The sequence below is a fragment of the Thamnophis sirtalis genome, unplaced genomic scaffold (genome assembly GCF_051295495.1).
Source record: "Thamnophis sirtalis isolate CommonGarterSnake01/CBP01778 unplaced genomic scaffold, rThaSir2_p1.2 scaffold_14, whole genome shotgun sequence".
NCBI lineage: Eukaryota > Metazoa > Chordata > Lepidosauria > Squamata > Natricidae > Thamnophis > Thamnophis sirtalis.
Genome location: NW_028261394.1, coordinates 27,411,231 through 27,436,336, shown reverse-complemented (window position 1 = coordinate 27,436,336; position 25,106 = coordinate 27,411,231). Strand labels below are relative to the sequence as shown.

Sequence of the window (25,106 nt, the reverse complement as noted above, 5' to 3'; positions counted from 1 at the left end):
CACCACCATTCAAAACAAGATGTTGAAATTTATAAAAAGTGCAGAGAAGAGCCACAAAGTTGATCAGGGGGCTGGAGGTTAAAACACACGATGAACAGCTGCAGGAACTGGATATACCTAGTCTAACAAAGAGAAGGACTTGATAGCAGTCTTCTAATATTTGAGGGGCTGAGAGGAGGGGATCAAACTATTCTCCAAAGCACCTGAGTGCAGGAGAAGAAGTATGGTAACAGATGGAAAGGAGAGATCCAACTTAGAATTAAGGAGAAATTTCCTAACAGTGAGGACAGTTAATCAGTGGAATGGCTTCCTTCCAGAACTTGTGGGTGCTCCATCACTGGAGGTTTTTAAGAAGAGACTGGACAGCCATTTGTCTGGAATGGTATGTGGTCTCCTGCTTGAGCAGAGGGTTGGACTAGAAGACTTCCAAGGTCTTTTCCAACCCTATTTTTCTATGTACTGTATTCTAAATATGCTAAGCTGTAGCACATGATGATTAGACTGTTTCTACGCTTGTGCAGCAAATCTAGAAACCTGGGCGGCTCTACACATTCCCTGCTTTGAATAAGGAATTGTTCAATCTTTATTTAGTGGCTGGCTTGTTTAGCAGCTGTTCAGTTATGATGACAAAGAAAACAACAACAACTCTGCAACTAATGCCTGCATTTATGATCATCGTAAATCTGTAAAGCAAAGGAAAACTGAAGCAAGAATTTTAAGCACCATTGTGGTTTCACAGTGACTGCTTTGCTTTTTCAGTTTTTTATTCTTTTATAAATATATTGAATCAATGCGTGAACAGTGTGGTTCCTGGGTATCATACATTCTAATACAAGTAAAGCTGATAAAGTTAATCATAATTTATTACATTCAACCAACTTATGTTTTTTCTAATAATGATACACATTTACATTAGGTTGCAATTTATCATTATTCAATTATTCCATGTTTTCCTTGTTATTACTTTTACTTTATTATATAAAAATGTATACACTAATATTCTCCCTTCTCTTATTTCTGTTACTTTATTAAAACGCTTTTCTTTCTATTCTAATTTCTAATCATGTCACCCACCCACCTATGACTGCTTTGCTTAACAACTGTATAAAAGATGTTCCAAAGTGAGGGAGCCAGCACTGAGAAGGCTCTATTTCTAGGTCCCACCAGATCAGGGGTGGGTTTTCCCGGTTTGCACCGGTACACCAGAATGGGTTTGTGAACTTTAGCGTACCTTTTGGAATCTGTTCCAAAAGGAAAAAAAGGAAAGAAGGGGGAGAGATACACACAGGAAAGGAAGGAAGGAAGGAATGGAGGGAGGGAGAATGAGAGAAAAAAGAGAGAGACAAAGATAGAAAGAGAAAGAAAAAAGAAAAAAAGGAAGTGGGAGAGAGAGAAGAAAGAAAGAGGTGGAGAGAGAGAAAAGAAAGGAAGGAAGGAAAGAAAGAGTGAGTGTGTGTGAGAGAGAAAGAAAGAAATAGAACTTATGACCACAAATGAGCCCAAAATTTTGGTTGCTAAGCAAGAGCATTGTTAAGTGAGTTTCACCACATTTTCCAAGTTGGCCATGCCCACCTGGTCACATGCCCACCAAGCCACACCCACCCAGTCACATGACCACTGAGCCACTCCCACAAAACAGCCCACACCTACAGGATAGGTTCTAAAAATTTTGAAACCCACCCCTGCACCAGATGTACTTCCTTGATAGTTGGAACCTGCAACATGCCCTACCTTCCTGCCTATGGCACCCCATAATTCACATCTCCAAGTTCATGTTTGGCTAATATTTTTTAGGATAAGCAAAAATGTTACAGGTACAAGCGTTGACCTGAAAGGAAATGAACAGATTTTTCCTGTGTCCTGATTGGGTTACCCAAATAGCAGAGACGTCCAAAATGGGGTTACACTATCATAATTATGATCTCTATCCTCTTTATCTATTTCTTAGTTTTGGCTCTTTGAATCTCGACAACGCCACAATTCTGAAGTTGTTTTCAAGGCTCTCTACCATGCCTCTTCTGAAAATACTTGGGTAAGTGTCTGTAGATTGAATTTCGCCCAGCCATCTGGGATCTGAATGATGCCTGGATTAAATTTCCATCTTCTGTAGTGGAGTTTGAGACCTAGAGAGACTCAAGTCCAGCAACATCTGGAGGACTACCAGCTTCCCATAGCATAAATTGAGATCTCATGTCCTGACCAAAATAGTCCTCTTCATTAACTCTCTTTTTTGAAAAAACCATTCTCTTGCTGGGGAAACTTGACCTCACATAAACCAACTGACCTATGTTTATTTGGGTTCTTCATGTATACAATTCTTTTCTAGTTTGAGCAAAAACCATCTCGACAGTCACATGTGTTCCCACCTTGCAGAAGTTTTGAAGACCACACTTCAAATAGAAGAAATTGAGTAAGTCCACATTTTTCACTTGCACTTTTCACTGTTTTCCTTCACTCTGAGGGCATTTTCACACTGCTGTCAATTTATATCCCCTATAGATTACCTAGCACAGTTTGGAAATGCCTTCAGGTCTTCTTCCACTGGTCTCCAGTTGATTCCATTGACCATTGAGATGGATTGTTCTAATCAATGTATGCCCCCAGTTTAGGATGGTATAAGATCGCCTGCCTTGGGCCATGACTTCCAAGGTCCCTTCTAGCCCTATGATTCTATAATAAGGTGTGACCTTGGTAAAACAAAATAAGTAAATTCCTTCAATTGAACTGAACTCCAGCTGAATTTGTAGAGTGGTACACATACTGGTAGTTTGTCTTGCTCCGGGATATTTTTCCAGTTTCCCATGCTGAATTCATTCGTTCATTCATTCATTTTCTATAGCCACTTATCTCCCACAATGACTCTGGGCAGCTTACAATTCAAGAAATATATTATAATTAAAATACTAAAATATTTCTAAAAATAAAAAACCAATAAAAAAACAAAAACATCCAGATTAAATATGCATAGGGGCAAAATACTTGGCAAGTTAGCAATACAACTAGGATACGAGACCCCAGGCTTGGGAGCATAGCCAGGCCTTTAAAGCTTTAGGGAAGGCTAACAGAGTTTGGGGCCATTCTGATCCCCCAAAGGAAGATGTTCCATGTAGTAGGGACCACTCAGCTTGCCTTCTAGTCTCCGGCAACCAACACTTTTTGGATAACAGGATCCGCAGCATGCCCGATTCTTTGGTTCAAATTGGAGGGATAGAGACTCTTAGAAAAAAAGCAGTCCCTCTGGAATTACCATAGTTGGACAACTATGAACAACCCAGAACAAACCCCTGGCAGTCTCCACCCAGTTTGTACGCTGGGTGTAGAAGATCAACCTGGTGCTGCCACTTGCTGGGACACCATCAAGGCTACTTGTCCTATAATTTTGAAAGTCAGCAGACAAAAGGAAGGCTCACTGTGACATTCACAATTACAGGGAAAGAAAAGAAAACCAGTGTGGGATAACAACTCCATATTGTGTAGCTGTTCTTTGAAAGAATAATGACAGCCGAAGGTGAAGAACACAAACAAAGAGTAGCCAACGGAAGTCATAAAATGCCATATTGGGTACTTTGAAACATAGATATTCCACCTGGGTTTGGGGGATCCTGAGATTCTACCAAAAATAGTCAGTCCCAACCCTGAACTATAACCAGATACATGAATGACACCAGTGACTTCTTTCTTTGACCCTTTGTGTTTGTGCATTTCCTTTTAAAGCTTAAGCCACAACAAGATTGATGATGCTGGCATGAAAGCGATAGCTATGGCCCTTCCAGGAATGAAGAATGTGAAGCTAATCAAGTAAGCCGCTTGCCCTTTTATTGGTCAAGTTGACACAATGATAGATTATTGATTTGAGTTATTGGTGGGGAGAGGGATTTCTGATCCACCATCTAATTGTCCTTCCCATGCTGTGAGAGAAGTGTCAATATCAATGGAATGGTTGAATCCAAGGAAGGAAAAATCATCCCCATAATTTAAGAGATGCATTTAGTGATCAAGTTAATATACAAGGTATAAGACAGAGTTTCCTGGGCCACTGCCTTCCTCAGATTGGTGATGGAACCCAACCTGTGGCAATCTATATATATAAAAGCCAAGTACCACTCAGCCATCATGAAATCTCCAGAACCATAAAGCCTACAAACTTGAAATTTGGCAGGTATGATCCTGTTGACCTCTAGGTGCTCACTAAGAGAGGAAAAGAACTCTGTTCCAACTGCCAGTTGCGTATATTAACATGCTCTGATGTTAAGGAGTTAGACATTCTACTCCCCCTCCCCACCTGAAAAGAACTCTATTCCAACTGCCAGTTGCCTCACATTCCGTTACCTCATTCAAACTGGCAGACGTTCCACTCCTTCACTCAGGAGCGGTCTGGGGCTCCTTACAGTACTAAACGTCAGTACCTCACCAAAATGTCTATGCCTTCCACCTATGGAACTACTTCCAGACTCAAGGTGGCGGGAAAGATATTCCCTTTCAATCACCAACCACCACTGAGCCAAGGGATTGTGAACTGAATTTCTCCTGCATAGCCCGACCACATAGTTTTGTCGCGAAGCATGAGTATCCACCTAGTACTTATGTACAGCTTGCTAAGCTCCTGTTGATTCTCCCAAAGATACTTTTTTTGGACTTTCTTTGCTTTTCCTTGAAGACGTTTTGCTTCTGAAGAAGGTTCTTAGATGAGAAGAAGAAACAAAGAAAATCCAGTTGCTTTTTTTTAAAAGCACCTTTGGGACAACCATGACCTAGATAACTGAGAATCTCCATAGACTTTCCTCCTTTGATTGGTTGATGGTGCTCCATCACTGGAGGTTCTCAAGAAAAGATTGGATACCCCCTTGTCCAAAATGGAATAAAGGTTCCTCACTTGGGCAGGGGGCTGGACTAGAAGACCACCAAGGTCCCTTCAAGCACTATGATTCTGTGATTCCTCAGGTCACCTGCTTTGGCTGACTGCATAGTTACTGGAATAGCAAAACCAAAAATGAAAGTTTGCTCTGCTTGAAAGTTATCCAGAAACCCAAGGAAGGAGGACGTATCAAAACTACGTTGCTGGTAACCTTGATTTTGCTCCATTCCTTGGGACTGTCCATTTCATACTTACTTCCAGATTTTGTGCTAAGCATGCATCAGTTGCTCTAATAAATCAGGTCATGTTTTCCAATTCAACTGAAAGCTATGGATCCTATCAACTTAAGTAATTGAGCAAATAATCCATAATTCATTGTCATGTCTCATGCTTTTATAATTTAAGAAAATAGTGCATTACCCGTAGCACTCAAGGATAGTTAACAAATTGAAATTTTTAATAGGACAAAAGAAAAAAAATGAAATAGATAACTATATTTGAATGTCTGCAATTAATTCCATTCCTATTTGGGACTTGTACATAACCATAGGATTTTCTATGGGTTGAAATCCTGTACCGGGACTTGTTGTAAGAAAGCTGGGCTATAGGGAGCCGGCGTGGTGAGGCGGTGGTTAGAACGCAGTATTGCAGCCTAACTTTGCTGACTGCCAGGAGTTTGATCTTCACGATCAAAAGTTGACTCAGTCTTTCATGAGGTTGGTAAAACGAGAAGCCAGACTGTTGGGGGCAATATGCTGATTCTGTAAACCACTTAGAGAGCACTGTAAAACAGTGCAGTATATAAGTCTAAGTGCTATTGTTAATGTTTACCATTCTAAAGACAGACACTTTCTACAGCCCTTCTTGAAACAGTGCTGACCACTAGGCCTGCAGAGCTTCTAAAGTTAATACAGGCTATATCAGGGATGTCCCTCATGGCTAGCTGGGGAATTTTGGGAGTTGAGGTCCACTGGTCTTAAATTTGTCAAGGCTGTATATATAATTGCTGTATATAGTCACTAAGGGCTATGAGTTTAATCCCTGGCAGACGACCTGAGCCTCCATAGAAAAACCCATGCTGGTTGGGGAATTCTGGAATTTGAAGTCCACCTATGTTCAAGCCGTCAAGGCTGAAAAACACTGTCCTAACTGATGTCTTTTCATCCTGGAAATTGTTTCTAGTTTTTCCTGCAACAGCATCACTTCGGCTGGAGGACAATGGATTGTAGAAGGTCTGATTGAGAGCGAGAGGCTGGAAATACTCAAGTAAATCACCCTTCGTTAATCTGGATTCACACCCCCACCCCCACCCTGCTTGTCTCTTTAAAGCATTCTTTTTCCCACTTATACTTAACAAAGTACAAACATTTCTTGACAACAGGATGTCTGTTGTACCTCTAAGAAGCTATTAATCATCGTTTCTCCAGTCCATGAGTGAGTGACAGCCTTACACTGTCCTTTAGTTTGGCCGGTGTTTATGCAGTTCTTAGCCCATCATTTTTATTCTGACACAACACAAGTCACAAGATATCAGAAGGAGCCTGCTAACACCTTTCCTTGTAATGCACAAAAGCTGATGGCTTTTAGTAACATGCGTTACTGGTAGTCCTCAAGTTACAATCACAATGAACCCCAGATTTTTGTTGCTCAGTGAGATACTTGTTAAGTGAGTTTTGCTCCATTTTACAACCTTTCTTCCCACAGTTTTTAAGTGAATCACTTCAGTTGTTAAATTAGCAACATGGTTGTTAAGTGAATCTGCTTCCCCATTGATTTTGCTAGTCAGAACGTTGCAAAAGGGGATCGCGTGAGCCCGGGACACTGCAACCATCATAAATATGAGTCCCTTGCCAGGCATCTGAATTTTGACCACATGACCATGGGGATGTTGCACTGGTCACAAGTGTGGAAAAACGGTCATAAGTCAATTTTTTTCAGTGCTGTTGTAACTTTGAACAGTCAAAGTTACAGTTTGTTCAACTTTGAACAAACTGTTTGTAAGCAGGGGTGGGATTGAAAATTATTAGCAACTGGTTCTCTGCCCAGTTGCTGGGTGGGCGTGGGCATGGGTATGGCCTCCTAGGCCTCCTACACGACCGCGGGTGAGGGTGTGTTTTTTCGACCTCCCCAGACTCCGGATGCTTTTATCGAGCCTCCAGGAGGGCGAAAACGGCCTCCCCCAAGATCTGGAGACCAGAAATGGGCCCGTTTCGAGACCCGTTTTTCACCCTCCCCAGAGCCTCCGTGCGGGCCCTGAACTTACCTGGCATCCAAAACTGGCCGCATGGAGATTCCTGGGAGGGGAAGATGGGTGGGGCGATCCAGTCCTTGCAACTACTGGTTCAGCAAACCAGATGTTAAAATTAGCATCCAGTTCAACAAACTGATTTGATCCGGCTGAATCCCACCCTTGATTGTAAGATGGGGACTACTTATAGTTGGAAAAGGAGGTCTGTCCCCATTTTCCTGTCCTTCGGTAAGGCTGGCTCTGCCAGTTGGCCTGGGTGTCCATTGGGAGAGAGTCCATCAATGGGCGTAGCTTTTAGAATGATTGCATCCTGCTTCCCCCCGCCCCCCGCCCATCTTTTAATTCATACTGCTGTACCTTCGCTATTTATTTTCATTGTTTCATTGTTTTATTATTGTTATATTTGCATTTTTAATAATGGTATGTTCTTCTCCTGTGGTAAGCCTTCCAGAGTAGCCCCCTCCTCTTGTAGCATGGCTGAATGTAGAGTTCCTTCATTGCAGATCAGGAAGAAGTGGTTAAGTGATGTTAATTCTTCTTTGAATCCATGAGAGTTCACACATCCACTCCCCTTCCTTCTCCTAGATTATCTGGGAACAGTATTGGAAATAAGACTTTGGGAAAACTGGCTCCAATTTTGCCTTTCAAGAAGCATTTGAAAGTCCTCCAGTAAGTACCCTGGATAAGAATATTGCCTCTGTAAATCAGTTCCGCCTTGTATTACATTGGGAAGGAAACAAAGTTCTGACCAGTTATGGAGAACCAGTAGGGGAAATTTTGAGTAGTTTGGAGAACTGGCAAATACCACTTCTGGGTGGCTCTGCCCCAATCTATTCGCTGCCTCCCAGCAGATTGGCTGGGTCTTCTTCTGTTGCCCTGCACAAGAGAATGGAGCTGAAAAGCAGGTTAGTGGGGTGGGAATGGGGATTTTACACTATCCTTGCCCTGGAGTGGGGTGGGGAGGGAATGGGGATTTTGCAGTATCCTTCCCCTGCCACGCCCACCAAGCCACACCCACCAAGCCACGCCAGACCCATAGAACTGGTAGTAAAAGGTTTTGAATCCCACCACTGGAAGGAAACACTTGAAACGATGTAGCACTCAAGGGGCAAAAGGTGTTAGTGGCATCAAATAAACCTTCTGTGGCTCCCTTGCTCTCTAACTCAGGCTTAACAGAGAGAAAAGAGAGAAAATTTGCTTTATCCTTGTCCTGCCAGGGGTCAGGACAGTGATCATTTGCCCAGGCAATTGGTTCTTTTGGATCCACAGACAATAAGCACTAAATAAATGGATTTCAAGCCTTTCATTATAAGCTCAAGCCTAACATAAAAAGAATATTTACCAAGCAAGGTGACATCCAAATCTCTTACATGCTACCAGGAACTCCTTGTCCTGGTTTTGTATCACTGCTTTGGGCCCCTAATCCAGTGTTTTTCAACCACTGTGCCGCGGCACACTAGTGTGCCGTGACATAGTGTAAGGTGTGCCGTGGGAGAATTACTTTATATATAGTCAATATAGGCACAGAGTTAATTTTTTTTAACATTTTCTAATGGTGGTGTGCCTCGTGATTTTTTTTCATGAAAAAAGTGTGCCTTTGCACAAAAAAGGTTGAAAAACACTGCCCTAATCAGTGTGGCAAATTTGCGAAAAGTATGCAATGCGATGCATTTTTCTTTTTCCCACGTAAATGTCCTCTGGTGTCTCTACAGCCTCTCTCGTTGTCAGTTGGGTTCTGAAGGATTCAGCCACTTGGCGGGAATCTTTGCCAAGTGTCCACAGATGGAAGAAATCAAGTAAGTGACACAGGAGGCCCAGCCACCAAGAGTTTTGAAAACTTTTCCTCATTGTAAATGATGGAGAAAATTCTTCCCAAAGCATTGCAAGTAGTCCTCAATTGAATGGCCATTTGGAACTCTGCCAGACCTACTTTATGACCTAGATTTGACGTTCTGGCAATTGTACTCCCCAGTGGTCATGTGACTGCCCTTCAGCCACTCAGCAACAGGGCTGTGTTTATGGCTGTTTATTTCCAGTTTCTGGCAAAACTGGACCATAACCAATTCAGAGGTTCTCTTAATGACCATAGCAGTCACTTAACGACATCCACAAAAAGGTAAAATCAGGTCAGTCATATGACCAACCTGCTTTATGTCCATCATGCATTACAATGTAATGGGCAAGCTCCATTACGGTTGTAACTTGAGGACTGCCTGTAACAAGCTCTGTTTGTCTGTTTTGCATGGAATTGTTGTATGATTCTCTTTCTTTGTCTTCGCAGCTTGTCAGAAAACAACATTGGAGATAAAGGTGTGATGTCCCTTATGACACCATGGCCACAATCTTCACAACTGAGGAAGATTGAGTAAGTTTTCCATTTCAGGCAAGGGAAGAATTAGTGGCAGGATACAATCTTCATTTTAAGTCGTAATGATTTAATGAGTTAAATGGTTTAATAATTTGATTGGTTTGGATTCAGTGTAACAGACAGGGACAAGTTAGTTGTGATTTCCAAGTGAAGCGTTGTGCCTTAATGGACTGCGTGAACCCAGCTCATTGTAGCTTGCCCAACAAACCATGACTATACATGGTTAAACTGTGGTCAAGCCATGCAGGCTTGACACTAACATTATCCATATTATACGGAGCATAAATCAATGTGGCTTAAGAAGACTATGGTAGCAAACTACCACAGCTTCAGCCTCAGGATGTATAATTTTAATAGGCTGTTTTATTGCAGTGATTTGGACCTACCCCAACTATTGGCTCTAATTCTTGGCCCCACCAGTTAGGAAGGATTCAGACAAACTGGGTTGAGATATAGAGAAAGACAGAGAGGATAAGGATAGAATGGAAACCATGTCCTAAAATTTTTGACTTGAAGACAGATAGAATATCATTCTTTAGCTTCATTTGTTGTGTGGATGGGTGTTTGTGTGTATATATGTGTGTGTGTTGAGTGAGTTTTGGTTTCTGACAGCTGCCTGAATGAATCCCTGAGCAATTTTCTTGGCAATATTTTTTTCAGAAATGGTTTTTCATTGCCTTCTTCCTAGGGCTGAGAGATAGTGCCTGGCCCAAGGTCATTCAGCTGGTTTTGTGCCTAAAATAGGACTAAAACTCATAGGCCCCCAGTGTTCAATCTGTTGTGCATTTAACCACATTACCAAATTGGCTCTCTTTGTTAGTGAAATGTCCTAAAGGTGCTTTTTCAAAAGGCAACTGCACTTTCTTGGTTTTTTTTCCTTGAAAGCCAAGTTCTTCAGAACTGAAAAAACCTCTTGGGTGAGAAGTGAAACATTTTCAAGAGAAAAACCCTAAGAAAATCAGTTTACTTTTGAAAAAGCACCTTTGGATCAACTATAACCTAGAGGATTAAGACTCTCCATAGACAGTGAACTGTGTTAATCACAGACACTCAAACAGTGTGCTAAACTTTGGTTAAAACTTGTTTTTTTTTTTCCTCTGTGTGTTTTAATGAGGTGATTAGGACCAACTCTGTTAATCTGTCTGTTAAGTATCAGAGAATATAGCTCATGATTCAATATATCAGGTCAATCCAAGGAAAAAAATCAGTTCAGTAAGCAAATGAAGTACGCACTGTGCAAACATAGGCACAAAATACAGATACTGATCCTTTTCTCCTTTTTTAAAATTTTAGACTAAAGGCCTGTCATATTAGCGATTGTGCTTCCAAAACACTAATTATCGGACTCAGCTGCTGTCCTTCCCTTGAAGAGATTGGGTGAGATTGCATCATCATCATCATCATTATTATTATTATTGCACGGTTAATCTTTGGTGAGATTCACAGCCTTTGGGGCTGGTTGGTAGCTCAACAGCTCGAGTCCTAACCAAGGACCTAGGAACTGTTAAGGTAACGTTGGAGGATATAAGCTGTTCCAAGTAGGGTGGTTTTTTGTAGAATCAGAATGTTCAAGTCTGATAAATTTAAAATTTCCAAATAGCGAAGTAGGAGAGCAGCTGACAATGGTCCATGTGCCCACAGAGAGGGCTCTGCGTGCCATCTCCAGCACATGTGCCATAGGTTCGCCATCACGGTTATAGTTCAACTTTCTGAGCAATTTCTATCTCTGGCCACTTTCAATTGTTGTGTCAGGTTTCCTAAAAATGCCCTAATTGATTCACGAGTATCAAGCCAGGTTTCAATACAAAACTAGTCATTTATTAGGAGCACCATTAGGCAAGGCCTTTTCATAGTCAGGTCTAAGCTTTGTTTCAGTTATAGCTGAACTTTAAACCTCTTCCTCCCCTCCCCTCAGTCTGTGTCATAAATCACATTCCCCAATGAGTTGCACCCCTCCCAAGCCTGCTGCAGTAATCTGAGATCCACCTTTCTCCAAAAGAAGGCATGGAATGCTCTCCCCCCCTTCTCTTGCTATGGCAACATTAGGAGTTGACATGGTGCTTGTCAGAATTTCACATTCTTGCTTGTTACTTCAAAGAAACCAGAAACAGTCATCAAACAACATCCTTGTTACTGAATATGTACAATTATTCAAAGAGACCCTGTTTCTTGTTCTCACCAAGATGGACAGATGCTATGGGAGAGAGGCAGTTGCTTAGACAAATAGGCTCCATATCATGGAGGACTTTATAGGTAATAACCAGCACCTTGAATCATACCCAGAAGCAAGAGCAGTCTACAAAGCAGAGAGCCTCCTTGTTGCTGTTATTGATATTACAGAAGAGGGATGCCTAGGAATTCTTAGCTTGGTGCCTTCTTGGATAAGAATCTTTCTCATATCCGAACGTGCTCTTTTTAGCTTGTCTTGGAATGAACTGGGTGATGAAACTGCCAAAGAACTCACCATGGTTCTCCCTGGGATGATAAGGGTGAAGATTCTGGAGTGAGTACCTTAAGAACTTGAAGTTGCTTTGATTTTGTCAGGAAGGGGAATTTGATGTGATCAGTCATTTCTCTTCTGTTCTTCTTTTCTCTTTCTCTAGTCTGGACAAAAACTCTATCACAGCTTACGGTGCTTCCATGTTAGCGAGGCAGCTTTTTCGATGTCCTGGAATCCAGACAATACGGTGAGCTTTCTTGGAGTAGTAGTAAGAACTCCTCTAAACAAAATTGGATTAATAGGCAGAGTTATCAACTTTCAACCTTTTGAAGACCTTCTTAATCCTTCTGTTGTGTATATAGTTTGCATGGTCCTGTAGCCCAGCTGAAGTCCGGCCAAGAATGTGAGGCGGAGACCCAATTTTGTTAGTTGAAATTCAGTAAAGTTCTTTTGGGTGCCCACCAGATGTGTGGACTTCAAGCCCCTCCTAAATTCTCCAGTCAGGGCAGCTATTGTTGAGAATCCTGAATGTTCTCAACCCAAACATCTAAAAGACAGAGGTTAAACAAGGGTGGTTTGAATGGTGATGATTAGGGATAGTGTATCCAAGATGGATCCAAAAAGTAACAACCAAAATAGTACAGAAGCTCTGTCTGGTTCTTTTTTTTTTTCAAGCAAAGTCCTCCCCACCTCCCCCGTTACATACTTAAAACTTCTTTATAAACAAAGTGTTGTCCTGGTTTCCCCCTCTTTACATCTTCTAATTATATATAGTACATTTTACATCGTTTTTTCCTTTTCAGTCATCTTACCTTCATTCCATAATCTCCCGCTTAATTTTAATCTCTTCATTTGTTTGCCTCTACATTCACTAAATTTCATTCTACTCTATCAACAAATTCTTCTCTTTCTTTCCTCCTTTTAACCATTTTCTCTTAGTCTCTTAGGAACTTCATTTCTCTTATGGTCTTTTCTCCCTGTCCGTTTACTTGGCTTTTTCTTTTTCTTGATCTTAAATTTTTTATATTTTTTCTTTCGAATTCTTTTTCTCCTTTTTAATTCTATTGTTCTAGTACCGTAATGGCGAATCTATGGCAAGGGTGCCAGAGGTGGCATGTAGATCCCTATCTGTGGGCACGCACGCAGTCGCCAGCTGCTCTTCTGGTTTATGGTGCACATATACGTTTTCTTGGCCATTTGGGGAGCATTTTCCGGGCCATTTTTAGGCCATTTTAAGGCCAAAAACGGCCTGAAAATCGCCTGAAAACAGCCTGGAAAATGGCCAAACCCCAACTGGTCGTCAGATTTCCAGCACTCCAGCTCGGTGCCGAAAAGATTCACCATCACTGTTCTAGTACCTGCTCTGTCTGGTTCTTATATGCATCCCACATGAAAAAAGGAAGATCTTTGATCCCATTACATGCCCGCCATCTTAGTTTTTTAGGCCACCCTTGGTAGCATCTAATAAGTCAAAAAGCTTCCGGTTGGCCATACATATTGGTTTGGTTTGGTTTATTAGATTTATATGCCGCCCTTCTCCCAATGACTCAGGGCAGCGTACAACATTAAAAAGACACATATTACAAAAGTTAAAAAGAATTAAATAGAATATCCCAAACAAACCCAATTAGAATTAACAATTACATTTTAAAGAAAATTCAATTAAAATTAACAACGAACAATAATTTATTTTATTCTGTTCAGGCCAGGCTGGCTTGCTGGAAAAGCCAACTTTTTAGGGCGCATCGGAAGGACCAGAGGTCGGGGATTATGCAAAGCTCTGGGGGCAACTCATTTCAGAGGGAAGGCATTCCCACAGAGAAGGCTCTCCCCATGGGGGTCGCTAGCTGAGACTGTATGGCTGACGCCACCCTGAGGAAGCCAAACCTGCAGGATCGCACTGGACAGTGGGAGGCTACTGGTGGGAGTAGATGGTCTCGTAGGTATAGCAATAGCAATAGCAGTTAGACTTATATACCGCTTCATAGGGCTTTCAGCCCTCTCTAAGCGGTTTACAGAGTCAGCATATTGCCCCCACAGTCTGGGTCCTCAGCCATGAGGTATCCTGGGCCTAAGCCATGGAGCGCTTTAAAGGTCATAATTAGTACCTTGAATCGCACCTGGAAGACAACCGGCAACCAGTGCAGGCCGCCTAAAAGGGGTGTAACATGGGAGCACCTAGGTACCCCCATGATAACCCGCGCAGCCGCATTCTGGACCAGTTGAAGCCTCCGGGTGCTCTTCAAGGGCAGCCCCATGTAGAGAGCATTACAGTAGTCCAGGCGAGAACTGGAACTGAGGTGCCACAGGAATCACAAATGCTGAGCCATTGTTTGTTTTATCCGTGATTTGTTGAGCAACCTATGGATTGGGCCCCTCTATCATTATAATAAGCCACCTTTAGCAGATTCTTACAATGGTCATTTCAAAACCTGCAATAATAAACTATGAACAAATGCCAGCAGCAGAATCGGAAAGGATCTGGGGTTGCTGTCATGTCTGCACTCTGACTGACGGACTAAAGTTCTCAGATTTGGTAAAATGCAGGTAGAGTATTCCTCCACTTAAAACGGTTAACTTGGTCATCATTTCAGTTTAAAATGGCTGTGAAAAAAGTGACTTATGACCATTGTTGATACTTACGACGACAGCAGCCTCCCCATGATCACATCATCAAAATTTGAATGCTTGGCAACTGATTCACATTTATGACGGTCGCAGTGTCCCAGGGTCACATGATCCCCTTTCACGACCTTCTGACAAGCGGAGTCAGTGAGGAAGCGAAATTCACTTAACAACCATGCGACTAACAACTGCAGTGATTCACTTAATAGCTGTGGCAGAAGAGGTCATAAAATGGGGCAAACCTCATTTAACAAAGTCCTGCTTAGCAAGATAAATTTGGGGCTCACTTGTGGTCCTAAGTTCAGAACTCTCAATAATAATAATAATAATAATAATAATAATAATAATAATAATAATAATAATAACAACAACTGATATTCAAGACACAACTAAAGACACTATAGTAGAACTCCCAGAAGAAGCTCTCAGGGAGGAAATAACATCACCACCACTAGAACCAGTTATCACTGAACCAACTGATGAACTAACTCAAAAACAAAAAGAATTGAAGGATAAGATCATGGAGCATTTTCTGCTTAATGAGGAAAGGCAACGTTTACCATCACTAAAAACTGTGCCTAAGAAAATTTTGGCCCCTATCGTGAAAATGGTTAATGCAGTGTTTTCAACAATTGAACCGGGATCCATCTTGGAAACAAACCAGTTAATGTACAGCGCAGCTGTAATAGTCACTAATGAACTAGGCATTAAAATTAAAGTACCTAGTCACACAACAGAAAAAGCATCAAAGCCAAAGTGGAAAATCCGTCTAGAACAAAAAATCAAAAAATTAAGGGCAGATGCTAGTAACTTAAAGAACATGCATGAGCAACGGCTTAAAAACAACAAAATCATAGATCGGCTAATCAGAAGATATAGATTGGATACAAGAAACATCAATGAAGCTGTAGAGATTGTAAAACAGCAGATAACAGCAACAGCTAGAAAAATTGAAAGATATGAGGCACGAATCATCCAATATAAACAAAATCAGCAATTTCGATCAGACCAACGGCATTTTTATCAAAGTCTTAATGTGAATGGTGACACCAAAAGTGAAAAACCAGAAAAGCAGGCCACAGTTGAATTCTGGAAAGAATTGTGGGAAAATGCAAAGGACTACAAGAAGGAAGCAAAGTGGATACATGACTTTGAGAAAAGCATTGGCAACAAACAAATGCAAGTATTAGAAATAACAACTGAGATGATCAAAAATCGAGTTAAAAAGGTAAAGAATTGGACATCACCTGGAAAGGACCAATTACATGGTTTCTGGCTCAAATATCTGACCAGTTTACATGCAATATTGGCCAGGCAACTGAATGAAATTTTACAAAAGGGCCAAATTGATGAATGGTTGACAACTGGAAAAACATACTTGATTCAGAAAGATCCAACTAAAGGAACAACACCTGAAAACTATAGACCAATAACATGCTTACCAACAACCTTCAAATTACTCACAGGCATTATTGCAGATAACATGATGGATTATTTGGAAACAAACAACATCTTGCCAGTAGAGCAAAAAGGCAACAAAAGAAGGAGCAGGGGCACAAAAGATCAGCTTCTAATTGATAAAATGATATTAGAAAATTGTAAGAACAGAAAAACGAACTTGAATATGGTCTGGATTGATTACAAAAAGGCATTTGACTCACTGCCACATAGTTGGATCATAAAATGCTTAGAAACAACTGGCATTAGCAAAAATATTACATCCTTTACTGAAAAGGCAATGAAACAATGGAGAACTGAGTTGGCAGTAGGGAATGAGAGCTACGGAATGGTTAATATCAAGCGAGGAATTTTCCAGGGTGATTCACTTTCACCTCTTCTCTTCATCATCGCAATGATCCCACTATCAGTAATCTTAAAAAAAATGAAATTAGGCTACCAAACAGCCAAAAAAGCTGAAAAAATTTCGCATTTACTATATATGGATGATTTGAAACTCTATGGAAAGTCAGAAATAGAAATCCAATCATTGACAAATACAGTCCGAGTATTCAGCACCGATATTTCAATGCAGTTTGGCATGGAAAAATGCGCCACTGTATCCATAAAAAGGGGCAAAATCACTGCATCTGAGGGAATTGAAATGCCCAATGGCCAACTAATTAAATGCAAAGAAAATGAAGCCTACAAATACTTAGGCATTCTGCAGTTGGATAACATCAAGCATGGAGAAGTAAAAACTATTGTCAGGCGAGAGTACACCAACAGAGTTAGGAAAATTTTGAAATCTAAATTGAATGGTGGAAATACAATCAAGGCCATAAATACCTGGGCAATACCAGTTATAAGATACACAGCTGGCATAGTTAACTGGACACAAGCTGATTTGGACCTTTTGGACCGAAAAACCAGGAAACTAATGACAATGCACTACAGTTTACACCCACGTGGTGATTCCGATAGACTATATCTGCCCCGAAAATCAGGTGGCAGAGGATTATTACAAGTGAAGCAAACAGTTGAAGAAGAAAAACATGCACTGGCTGATTATTTAAAAGACACTCAAGAACATCTATTAATCGAAGTAAAGAACAAAAATCTACTGAAGGCCCAACAGACAAAACAAGAATACAGAAAAGATGTGATAAAATCAAGAATGGAGAGTTGGCAGAACAAAGCACTGCATGGTCAATTTCTGGAAAAAATAAAAGATAAAGTGGACAGTGAACAAACTTGGTTATGGTTAAAAACAGGTACATTAAAGAAAGAAACAGAGTCACTAATCCTGGCTGCGTAAGAACAAGCCATCCGCACAAATGCCATTAAGGCCAAAATCGAAAAATCCTCTGATGATGCCAAATGCAGACTTTGCAAAGAAGCTGATGAAACTGTTGATCACATACTCAGCTGCTGTAAAAAAATCGCGCAGACTGATTATAAATTGCGGCACAATTCAGTAGCATAAATGATCCATTGGAATTTGTGCAAAAATTATAATATTAAAACAGCAACAAACTGGTGGGAACATCAGCCTGAAAAAGTCACCGAAAATCAGATGGTCAAGATCTTGTGGGATTTCCGTATACAAACCGACAAAATACTGGCGCATAATACACCAGACATCACACTGGTTGAGAAAAATAAGGTCACAATCATAGACATCGCAATACCAGGTGATAGCAGGGTCGCCGAGAAGGAACATGAAAAAATCGCAAGATACCAGGACTTAAAAATCGAAATTCAACGACTATGGCACAAACCAGCAGTGGTAATTCCAGTGGTAATTGGCACACTGGGTGCTATTCCAAAAGCACTGGAATTACATTTAAAACAGTTAAAAATTGACAAAATCACCATCAGTCAAATGCAAAAAGCCGCACTGCTTGGATCTGCACGCATATTACGAAAATACGTTACGACGTCCTAGGCCCCTGGGTGGGGCCCGACTAGTAACCAATGCCAAATCCGGCGAAACAACTGGCCGCTGTGATACAATTGTATAATAATAATAATAATAATAATAATAGTAGTAGTAGTAGTAGTAGTAGTAGTAGTAGTAGTAGTAGTAGTAGTAATATACCTAGCAGTTCGAAAACATGTAAAAATGCAAGTAGAAAAATAGGAACCACTTTTGGTGGGAAGGTAATAGCGTTCTGTGCGCCTTCGGCGTTGAGTCATGCCAGCCACATGATCACGAAGACATCTTCAGACAGCGCTGGCTCTTTGGCTTTGAAAGGGAGATGAGCACCACCCCACAGGTGTGTGAGGGGAACATTTACCTTTACATAGGTCTTTGCCTTGTTCAGCTGCCTCTTTGCAATGCAAGAAAAATTCCAAATATGCACCCAAGTCAGGGGCTAAAATAGTTATTTCTTGCATTTTGTGGATATGATACATATGCGGCATGATAGCAGTATTCCAGTATTTGGGAGGCTGCCACAAAGAAGGGGGGGGGGGTCAACTTATTTTCCAAGCTCCAGAAGGCAAGACAAGAAGCAATAGATGGAAACTAATCAATCCTTAGTAAAACCACACCTGGAATATTGAATCCAGATTTGGTCACCACACAAGATGATGAGGCTTTGGAAAAAGTGCAGAGAAGAGTAATTAAGATGATTAAAGGCCTGAAGTTTAAAACATATATAAAACAGTTGCAGGAACTGGGTACGGCTAGTCTAGAGAAAAGAAGGAACCGGGCGGGGTGGGGGCGCATGATAGCAGTCTTCCAGCATTTGAGAAGCTGCCACGAAAAAGAGGAGTGGGGGGGTTTCAACTGATTTTCCAAAGAAATAGAAGGCAGGACAAAAACAATGGATGGACATTAAACAAGCAGAGAAGCAACGTGGAATTTAAGGAGAAACTTCCTAACAGTGAGAATAATTAACCAGCGGAGCAAATTCCCTTCAGAAGTCGTAGGTGCTTCATCACTGGAGGCTTTCAAGAAGAGACTGGAGAGCCACTTGTCTGAAACGGTATAGGGTCTCCTGCTTGAGCAGAAAGTTGGACTAGAAGACCTCCAAAGTCCCTTCCAACTTTATTCTGATTGGACAAACAGAGCTTTAAAGCAGGGTCTTTGCTTTGCTGCAAATGATAAGCTGGCAGTAGTGAGTACCATACTTCAGGTGCCTAAAATTGTCCCTTTGTCTTTCCAGGATATGGAACAATTCAATCCCCAGGGACGTCGAGCAGCAGCTGGCCAATCAAGAGCCACGATTACATTTCGCCCTCCTTTGAGATGGGAAAAACGGACCCAAACTTGTAAATTCCATGGAGATTTGTTACTGTCCAAAGTCTTTTGGGCACAAGAGTAAGGAGGAATGTTTCTTGGATCTCCTTAGAAAAGTCTTTTTCCAGCCCATGAGTGAGACTCTATCAAATCATCCTTAGCTCTACTGGTGTTAAAGTACCTTTTTCTGCTTTATTTCAATGCCATCCTCGAGATAACGACCAATCTAGGAGGCTGTGTTGCTGCTTTGTTTGGAGATACACCAGCGAACTATAGGGCTTCGGAACAGAGGCTTTGGAATGGGGATTTTGGGCCCCACTCAGCCTATCCTGTAAAATAGGATATTTTGGCTTCTTGAAATATCTTTGCTTGCACAGAGTACCAGAGGAGGTACGCTAATTTTGCACTAACACACTCGGAATCCTTTCCAGAAAACATACATTGGATTGTATGTAAACAAAGAAACATTGGATTCTACAGTGTTGATGAACACTTTTAACCTATGCTTATTTATTCTATTTTATCACAAGTTACTTTAATTTAGTTGATCCTGTGGCTGGCTTGGTATCTGGGGAATGTAACAAATTCAATCTTCCAGGAGTTTTCCAAAGACCCTCCACTAGATGGCGCTCGGTCCTTATGGGAATGTGATAGAGAAGCAGTGGTCTGTAGAGATTCTCAGCCATCCAGGTCATGGTTGTCCCAAAAGGGCTTTTTCAGGAGGCAACTGGACTTCTTCAGCTCTGACTGGATGGTGGGGAATGGAAGGATTTATACTCCTTGCAGGCAGCTGGTCATTTGCATCCTTTTAGAGCAGAGGTCACCAACCGAACAGAAAAAGAGGGAGATGAGAGAGAAAGAGATACAGAGAGAGAGAGATGAGAGAGAGAGAAAGAGACAGAGACAGACAAAGAGGGGGGAGAGATGAGAGTGAAAGAGAGAGAGAGAGAGAGATCCCAGTGTTTTGTTTTCTGCGGGAAAAGGGTGCAAATTGAGTGTTTAAGGTTGCAGAAACAGGTGGCCAAGCTAAATGCCTGAAGGATCCCATCCTGTCACTGGGAGTCCAGGAGCTTCAGCGAGCAACACATTAGATTCATATTAGTGGTCCGCAGGATGGTGGGTTGCAGGTGTTATGCCCTGGTATGGGTGTACCGGTGCCTGCCCGGAGCATCGGATACCGTTCTGGTGCAGTGCTCTGGAGGGCCCACCCTTACCTGTATTTGAGCTCTTCAGGGCTTCCACGCATGCGCACAGATCAGCTGGGGCATCTCGGAGACTTGCGGAGGCATTGCAAGAAGTAAGGATGCATGCGGCACTGGCGCGTTCATGTAGTGGATGCCGGGTCCTGTACCGGTTGCAACGGGATCTGGAACCCACCACTGGAGCTCACCCTGTTGTGCGGCACTTGGGTCTCAAACCTGAGCTGTCAACTTTCCAGCTGACAAGCTTTAACCACTGAGCGATCGTGCCCGCCCCCTCTGTTACTATAGTCAGTCCCAATAAAAGCAGTTTTCGCCTTGCTGCCATTCCTTTTCTGACCCATCTAGTCGAACACTGGAATAAACAGTATCTAATCTCACAGAGGAACTTTCAGGATCAACCATGCGAGAACAATTGAACTGAGAAAACTGTTTTCAGGAATATCCTAGACAAATGTCTAGAGTGAGGTGCGATTCACACCTTGCATAAGTCATAATATTGATTGTTCTTGGCTTACTGTGTTGTGAAAGTCAACTTTGTTTGTTCAAAAGTTAATTAGAAATTCATTTTTTGAAGAAAACGTATTAGAAGATTAAACCAAATCTAAATAGAGCATGTGAATCCTAAACTTTGAGCATGCCATGTCCCATCTAAATCCCCGAAATTGGGGGCAAAGTGCAACCTTCAGTTTCTAGCCAGTCATATGACATTAAACAGTATTGAGAATTCCAGAGCTTTGGTAAAAGGGGGCAGAATCTGGGTTTCCAAATGTCTGAATGTTGTTTGTGCAGCGGCTGCAACATTTGTGAGTGTAAAAAGCAGGTCAAAAGTCACTTTTTTCAACATCGTTGTAACTTTGAAAGGTCACTGTGCTGTAAGGTGAGGACTACCTGTATATAGTACATAATAAAATGCTGCATTCTGCCTCTCCCTAACTTGAGAGACTTAAAAGGTATTTTATCCTTCTGAGAAATGTAATCGAAACAAATACCTCTTTGATGAGTAATAGAAATGGTAACTTTATCCTGCAAACATCAATATTATCGCTACAAACAAAACACACACACACACAAACACACACAAAAACACATTACCTTCCCCAAATAAAATGGGATATATATTTTAATAATACAGTACCCTCAATATAGAACAAAGGATCTTACAGTAATTTTTTAATATGCTAATGAGAAACCTAGTGAGCCACAATATATTCAGTTTGGAGGTTGTTCACCACCGCAAACTTGAGCAAGCTGAGAAATGAAATGGAGAAGAAGTCTAAGCCAGTGTTTCTCAACCTTGGCCACTTGAAGATGTCCGGACTTCAACTCCTAGAATTCCCCAGCCAGCGAATGCCCACACGGCGAATGCTGGCTGGGGAATTCTGGGAGTTGAAGTCCGGACATCTTCAAGTGGCCAAGGTTGAGAAACACTGGTCTAAACAATCAAGGGATAGAAAGCAATTTTGTGATTTCATAAATAGCACATTAGTTCACGGGGAAAGAATTTTGGGAAGAAACATTTCAAATCCTTCAAAAAGATTCCTACTTAATTAACTCATGTAAAGAGGTTGATAGGGGTAATCTCTGATTTACAACCACAATTCAATCCACAATTTATGTTCCTAAGTCAGGCAGTTATTGAGTGAGTTTTCCCAATTTGATGACCTTTCTTGGTACAGTTAAGTGAATCCCTGCACTTGTTAGTTTAGCAACTCAGTTGTTAAGAGAAACTCGCTTTCTTTCCCTATGGACTTTGCTTTGGCAGAAGGTTTTCAAAAAGGGATCGCGTAACCTTGGGACCCTGGAACCGTCACAAACATGGGGCAATTGCCAAGCATCTGAATTTTGATCAGGGAGGCTGCAAGTGTAGTTAAGTGTGAAAAACCTTGAGTCAACTTGAGCCTGGTGGGATTTGAACTGCCAAATTGCAGGCAGCTAGTAGTCAGCAGAAGTAGCCTGCAGTACTGCATTCTAATCACTACGCCACCAAGGCTCATGTTAAGTATGAAAAATGGTATTAAGTCACTTTTTTTCAGTGATGTTGTAACTTTGGTCACTTAATAAACTTTTGTAAGCTGAGAAATACCTGTAGTCATTTAGTATTCATTCAAAATTACACCACCACTGAAAGAAACAAGACATTATGTTTAACCCTTGCCCTTAAAAATCATCACAACATCTGTGGAAGAGAAGAGAGAGGTAAGGGGAAGAAGAGAGTGATAGGAGAGAGGGCAGAGGGGGGAAGAGGAGGAGAGAAAGAAGGAGTGGAAAGAGGAGAGAGAAGGAGAGAAGTAAGGGGAAGAAGAGAGTGATAGGAGAGAGGGCAGAGGGGGGAAGAGGAGGAGAGAAAGAAGGAGTGGAAAGAGGAGAGAGAAGGAGAGAAGTAAGGGGAAGAAGAGAGTGATAGAGAGAGGGCAGAGGGGGGAAGAGGAGGAGAGAAAGAAGGAGTGGAAAGAGGAGAGAGAAGGAGAGAAATAAGGGGAAGAAGAAAGTGATAGGAGAGAGGGCAGAGGGGGAAGAGGAGGAGAGAAAGAAGGAGTGGAAAGAGGAGAGAAGGAGAGAAGTAAGGGGAAGAAGAGAGTGATAGAGAGAGGGCAAAGGGGGGAAGAGGAGGAGAGAAAGGAGTGGAAAGAGGAGAGAGAAGGAGAGAAGTAAGGGGAAGAAGAGAGTGATGGGAGAGAGGGCAGAGGGGGGAAGAGGAGGAGAGAAAGAAGGAGTGGAAAGAGGAGAGAGAAGGAGAGAAGTAAGGGGAAGAAGAGAGTGATATAGAGAGGGCAGAGGGGGGAAGAGGAGGAGAGAAAGGAGTGGAAAGAGGAGAGAGGAAGGGGAAGTAGAGAAGGGAAGGATGACAGAGAAGAAAGGAGGTAGGGAGAGGGAGGAGAGAGGGAGGAGAAAGTGATGATAGGGTACAAATATTGTGTATGGAGATCAGAAGAGCCAATAATAGACTTTGGGGGTTGATGGTAAAACGAATTGACGTAAATATTTAATAATACAAAATAGTGATGGTTCCTTCATTTTCATACAAATATCCACATGACAGAGAAACAAAAAGAATGGCACTTTTTTCTTGTGTGCTTGTGCTGTGAGGGATGTGTGTGTGATTAATATCTGACACTTCCCCATGTGACTGCAATCATAAATTTTCCGGGTCACCATTCCCACACGGCGTAGCAGCCAACAGGTTTCCTGCCTACTTAACTTGGCCATCTGGGCATGATAACATATGTTTGGTACGCTAAGCTTCAACAAACAAACCAGGGTGTGAATCCAGGTTGTCTGAACCAATGTGTCATTCATGGAATCTTTTTGGTCTTCGAAAATGCATTTACTTCTCCAATACAAAAAAAAAAAAAAAAATCTAACCGCGCCACCCTTGAATTATACCTCTTTCCATTTGCTTGATATGCAATTTTTGCTCACCGTAATTCTTTGATGAGGGTGGTCTACGATGGTAAGTAAGCATGATCTCCCCACCCGTCTCAACAAGGAATGGGTGACCCCAGGTAGAATGTCCAGTGATATCTAAATTGTCCGTAACTTCTGGAGGTAAGTTGTTCCACCAATGCTTTTCCTGGCCGTGAGAACAGTTAAAACAGTGGAATGGCTTACCTTCAGAAGTTGTCGGTGCTCCATCACTGGAGCTTCCAAAAAAGAGGATTGGACATTTGTCCAGAATTATATAGGGCCGTGATGGCGAATCTCTGGCACACATGCCACAGAAGGCATGCAGAGCCTGCTCTGTGGGCACATGCTGTGTTGCCAGTTGCTCTTCTGGTTTCCAGAGCTGGTATTTGCAGGTACTAGAGCACTGGAAAACGGCCAAAAACGGCCAGAAAACAGCCCCCAAAACAGCCTGAAAATGCCCCCCAAATGGCCTGAAAACAGCCCCAAAACAGGCATACATGCGCTGGCCAGCTGGTCTTCGGTGCTCCGGTGCATGCGAAGGCCAGCTGACCGGTGCGGATGAGCATGCCAGAAGCTCAAAGACCAGCTGGGCCAGCAAGCGCATGCACACACATTCTGGTTTGAACACTAAAAGGTTGGCCATCACTGGTATAGGGTTTCCTGCTTGAAGAGAGGTTGGACTAGAAGACCTCCAAGGTCCTTTCCAATGCAGTTATGCTATGTCCTAGCCTTCCTCCCAGGCTGAGCCATTGGTGAGTTCACCATCCATCTGGTTATCTTGGCTAAACCATAGGACTGATTTGGATGGATTGTGTGCCATTAACTTGGTGTTGACTTAGCGAACACATCAATATTTTTCTTGGTAATTTTTCCCTAACCTGGTCTCCCCAATTTTCCAACAATGTCCCCCTCACTACTCAAAAGGAGTCCCTTCATCTTGCTACATACTACCAGTAGTTGTCCTCTTCTTCTCCTTCCTTCCACTTTTTCCAGCATTAGACCTTTTTCCAGAGAGCAGGATCTTTGCATCATGCCTCCAGATTGAGCCTCCAGATCTTTTATCATCTTCGTTGTCCTTCTCTGAACTCTTTCTAGGGTCACAGCATCTTTTTTGTATTGTGGTCTCTAAGGCAGGGGGTCTACAACCTTGGGCTCTTTAAGCCTGGCGGACTTCAACTCCCAGAATTCCCCAGCCAATTCTGGGAGTTGAAGTCCACCAGGCTTAAAGCGCCCAAGTTTGGAGAGCCTTGGTCTAAGGAGAGAGAGAGGCAGAGTTCTC

The 25,106-nt window shown here is 42.0% G+C and overlaps 2 protein-coding genes across 3 annotated transcripts in view; both read left to right on the top strand.

Annotated features, from left to right (window-relative positions):
• LOC106547102 (protein NLRC5) overlaps nt 1–2,093 on the top strand; it is a 74,619-nt gene extending 72,526 nt beyond the window's left edge. For both annotated transcript variants that reach the window (XM_087729211.1, XM_087729209.1), the window contains one exon: nt 1,949–2,093. In XM_087729211.1, coding sequence (XP_087585337.1) covers nt 1,949–2,036 — 88 coding nt within the window. In that variant the 3' untranslated portion in view covers nt 2,037–2,093. The remainder of the gene's footprint in view (nt 1–1,948) is intronic.
• A 140-nt stretch (nt 2,094–2,233) lies between these two features.
• LOC148042754 (uncharacterized) lies at nt 2,234–20,739 on the top strand. The gene is made up of 10 exons (XM_087729212.1): nt 2,234–2,410; nt 3,715–3,798; nt 6,038–6,121; nt 7,689–7,772; nt 8,816–8,899; nt 9,385–9,468; nt 10,765–10,848; nt 11,891–11,974; nt 12,075–12,158; nt 19,147–20,739. Exons 1-10 carry the CDS (start codon nt 2,355–2,357, stop codon nt 19,226–19,228), a joined length of 810 nt encoding a protein of 269 aa, XP_087585338.1. The 5' UTR covers nt 2,234–2,354; the 3' UTR covers nt 19,229–20,739.
• Nucleotides 20,740–25,106: the final 4,367 nt, after the last annotated feature.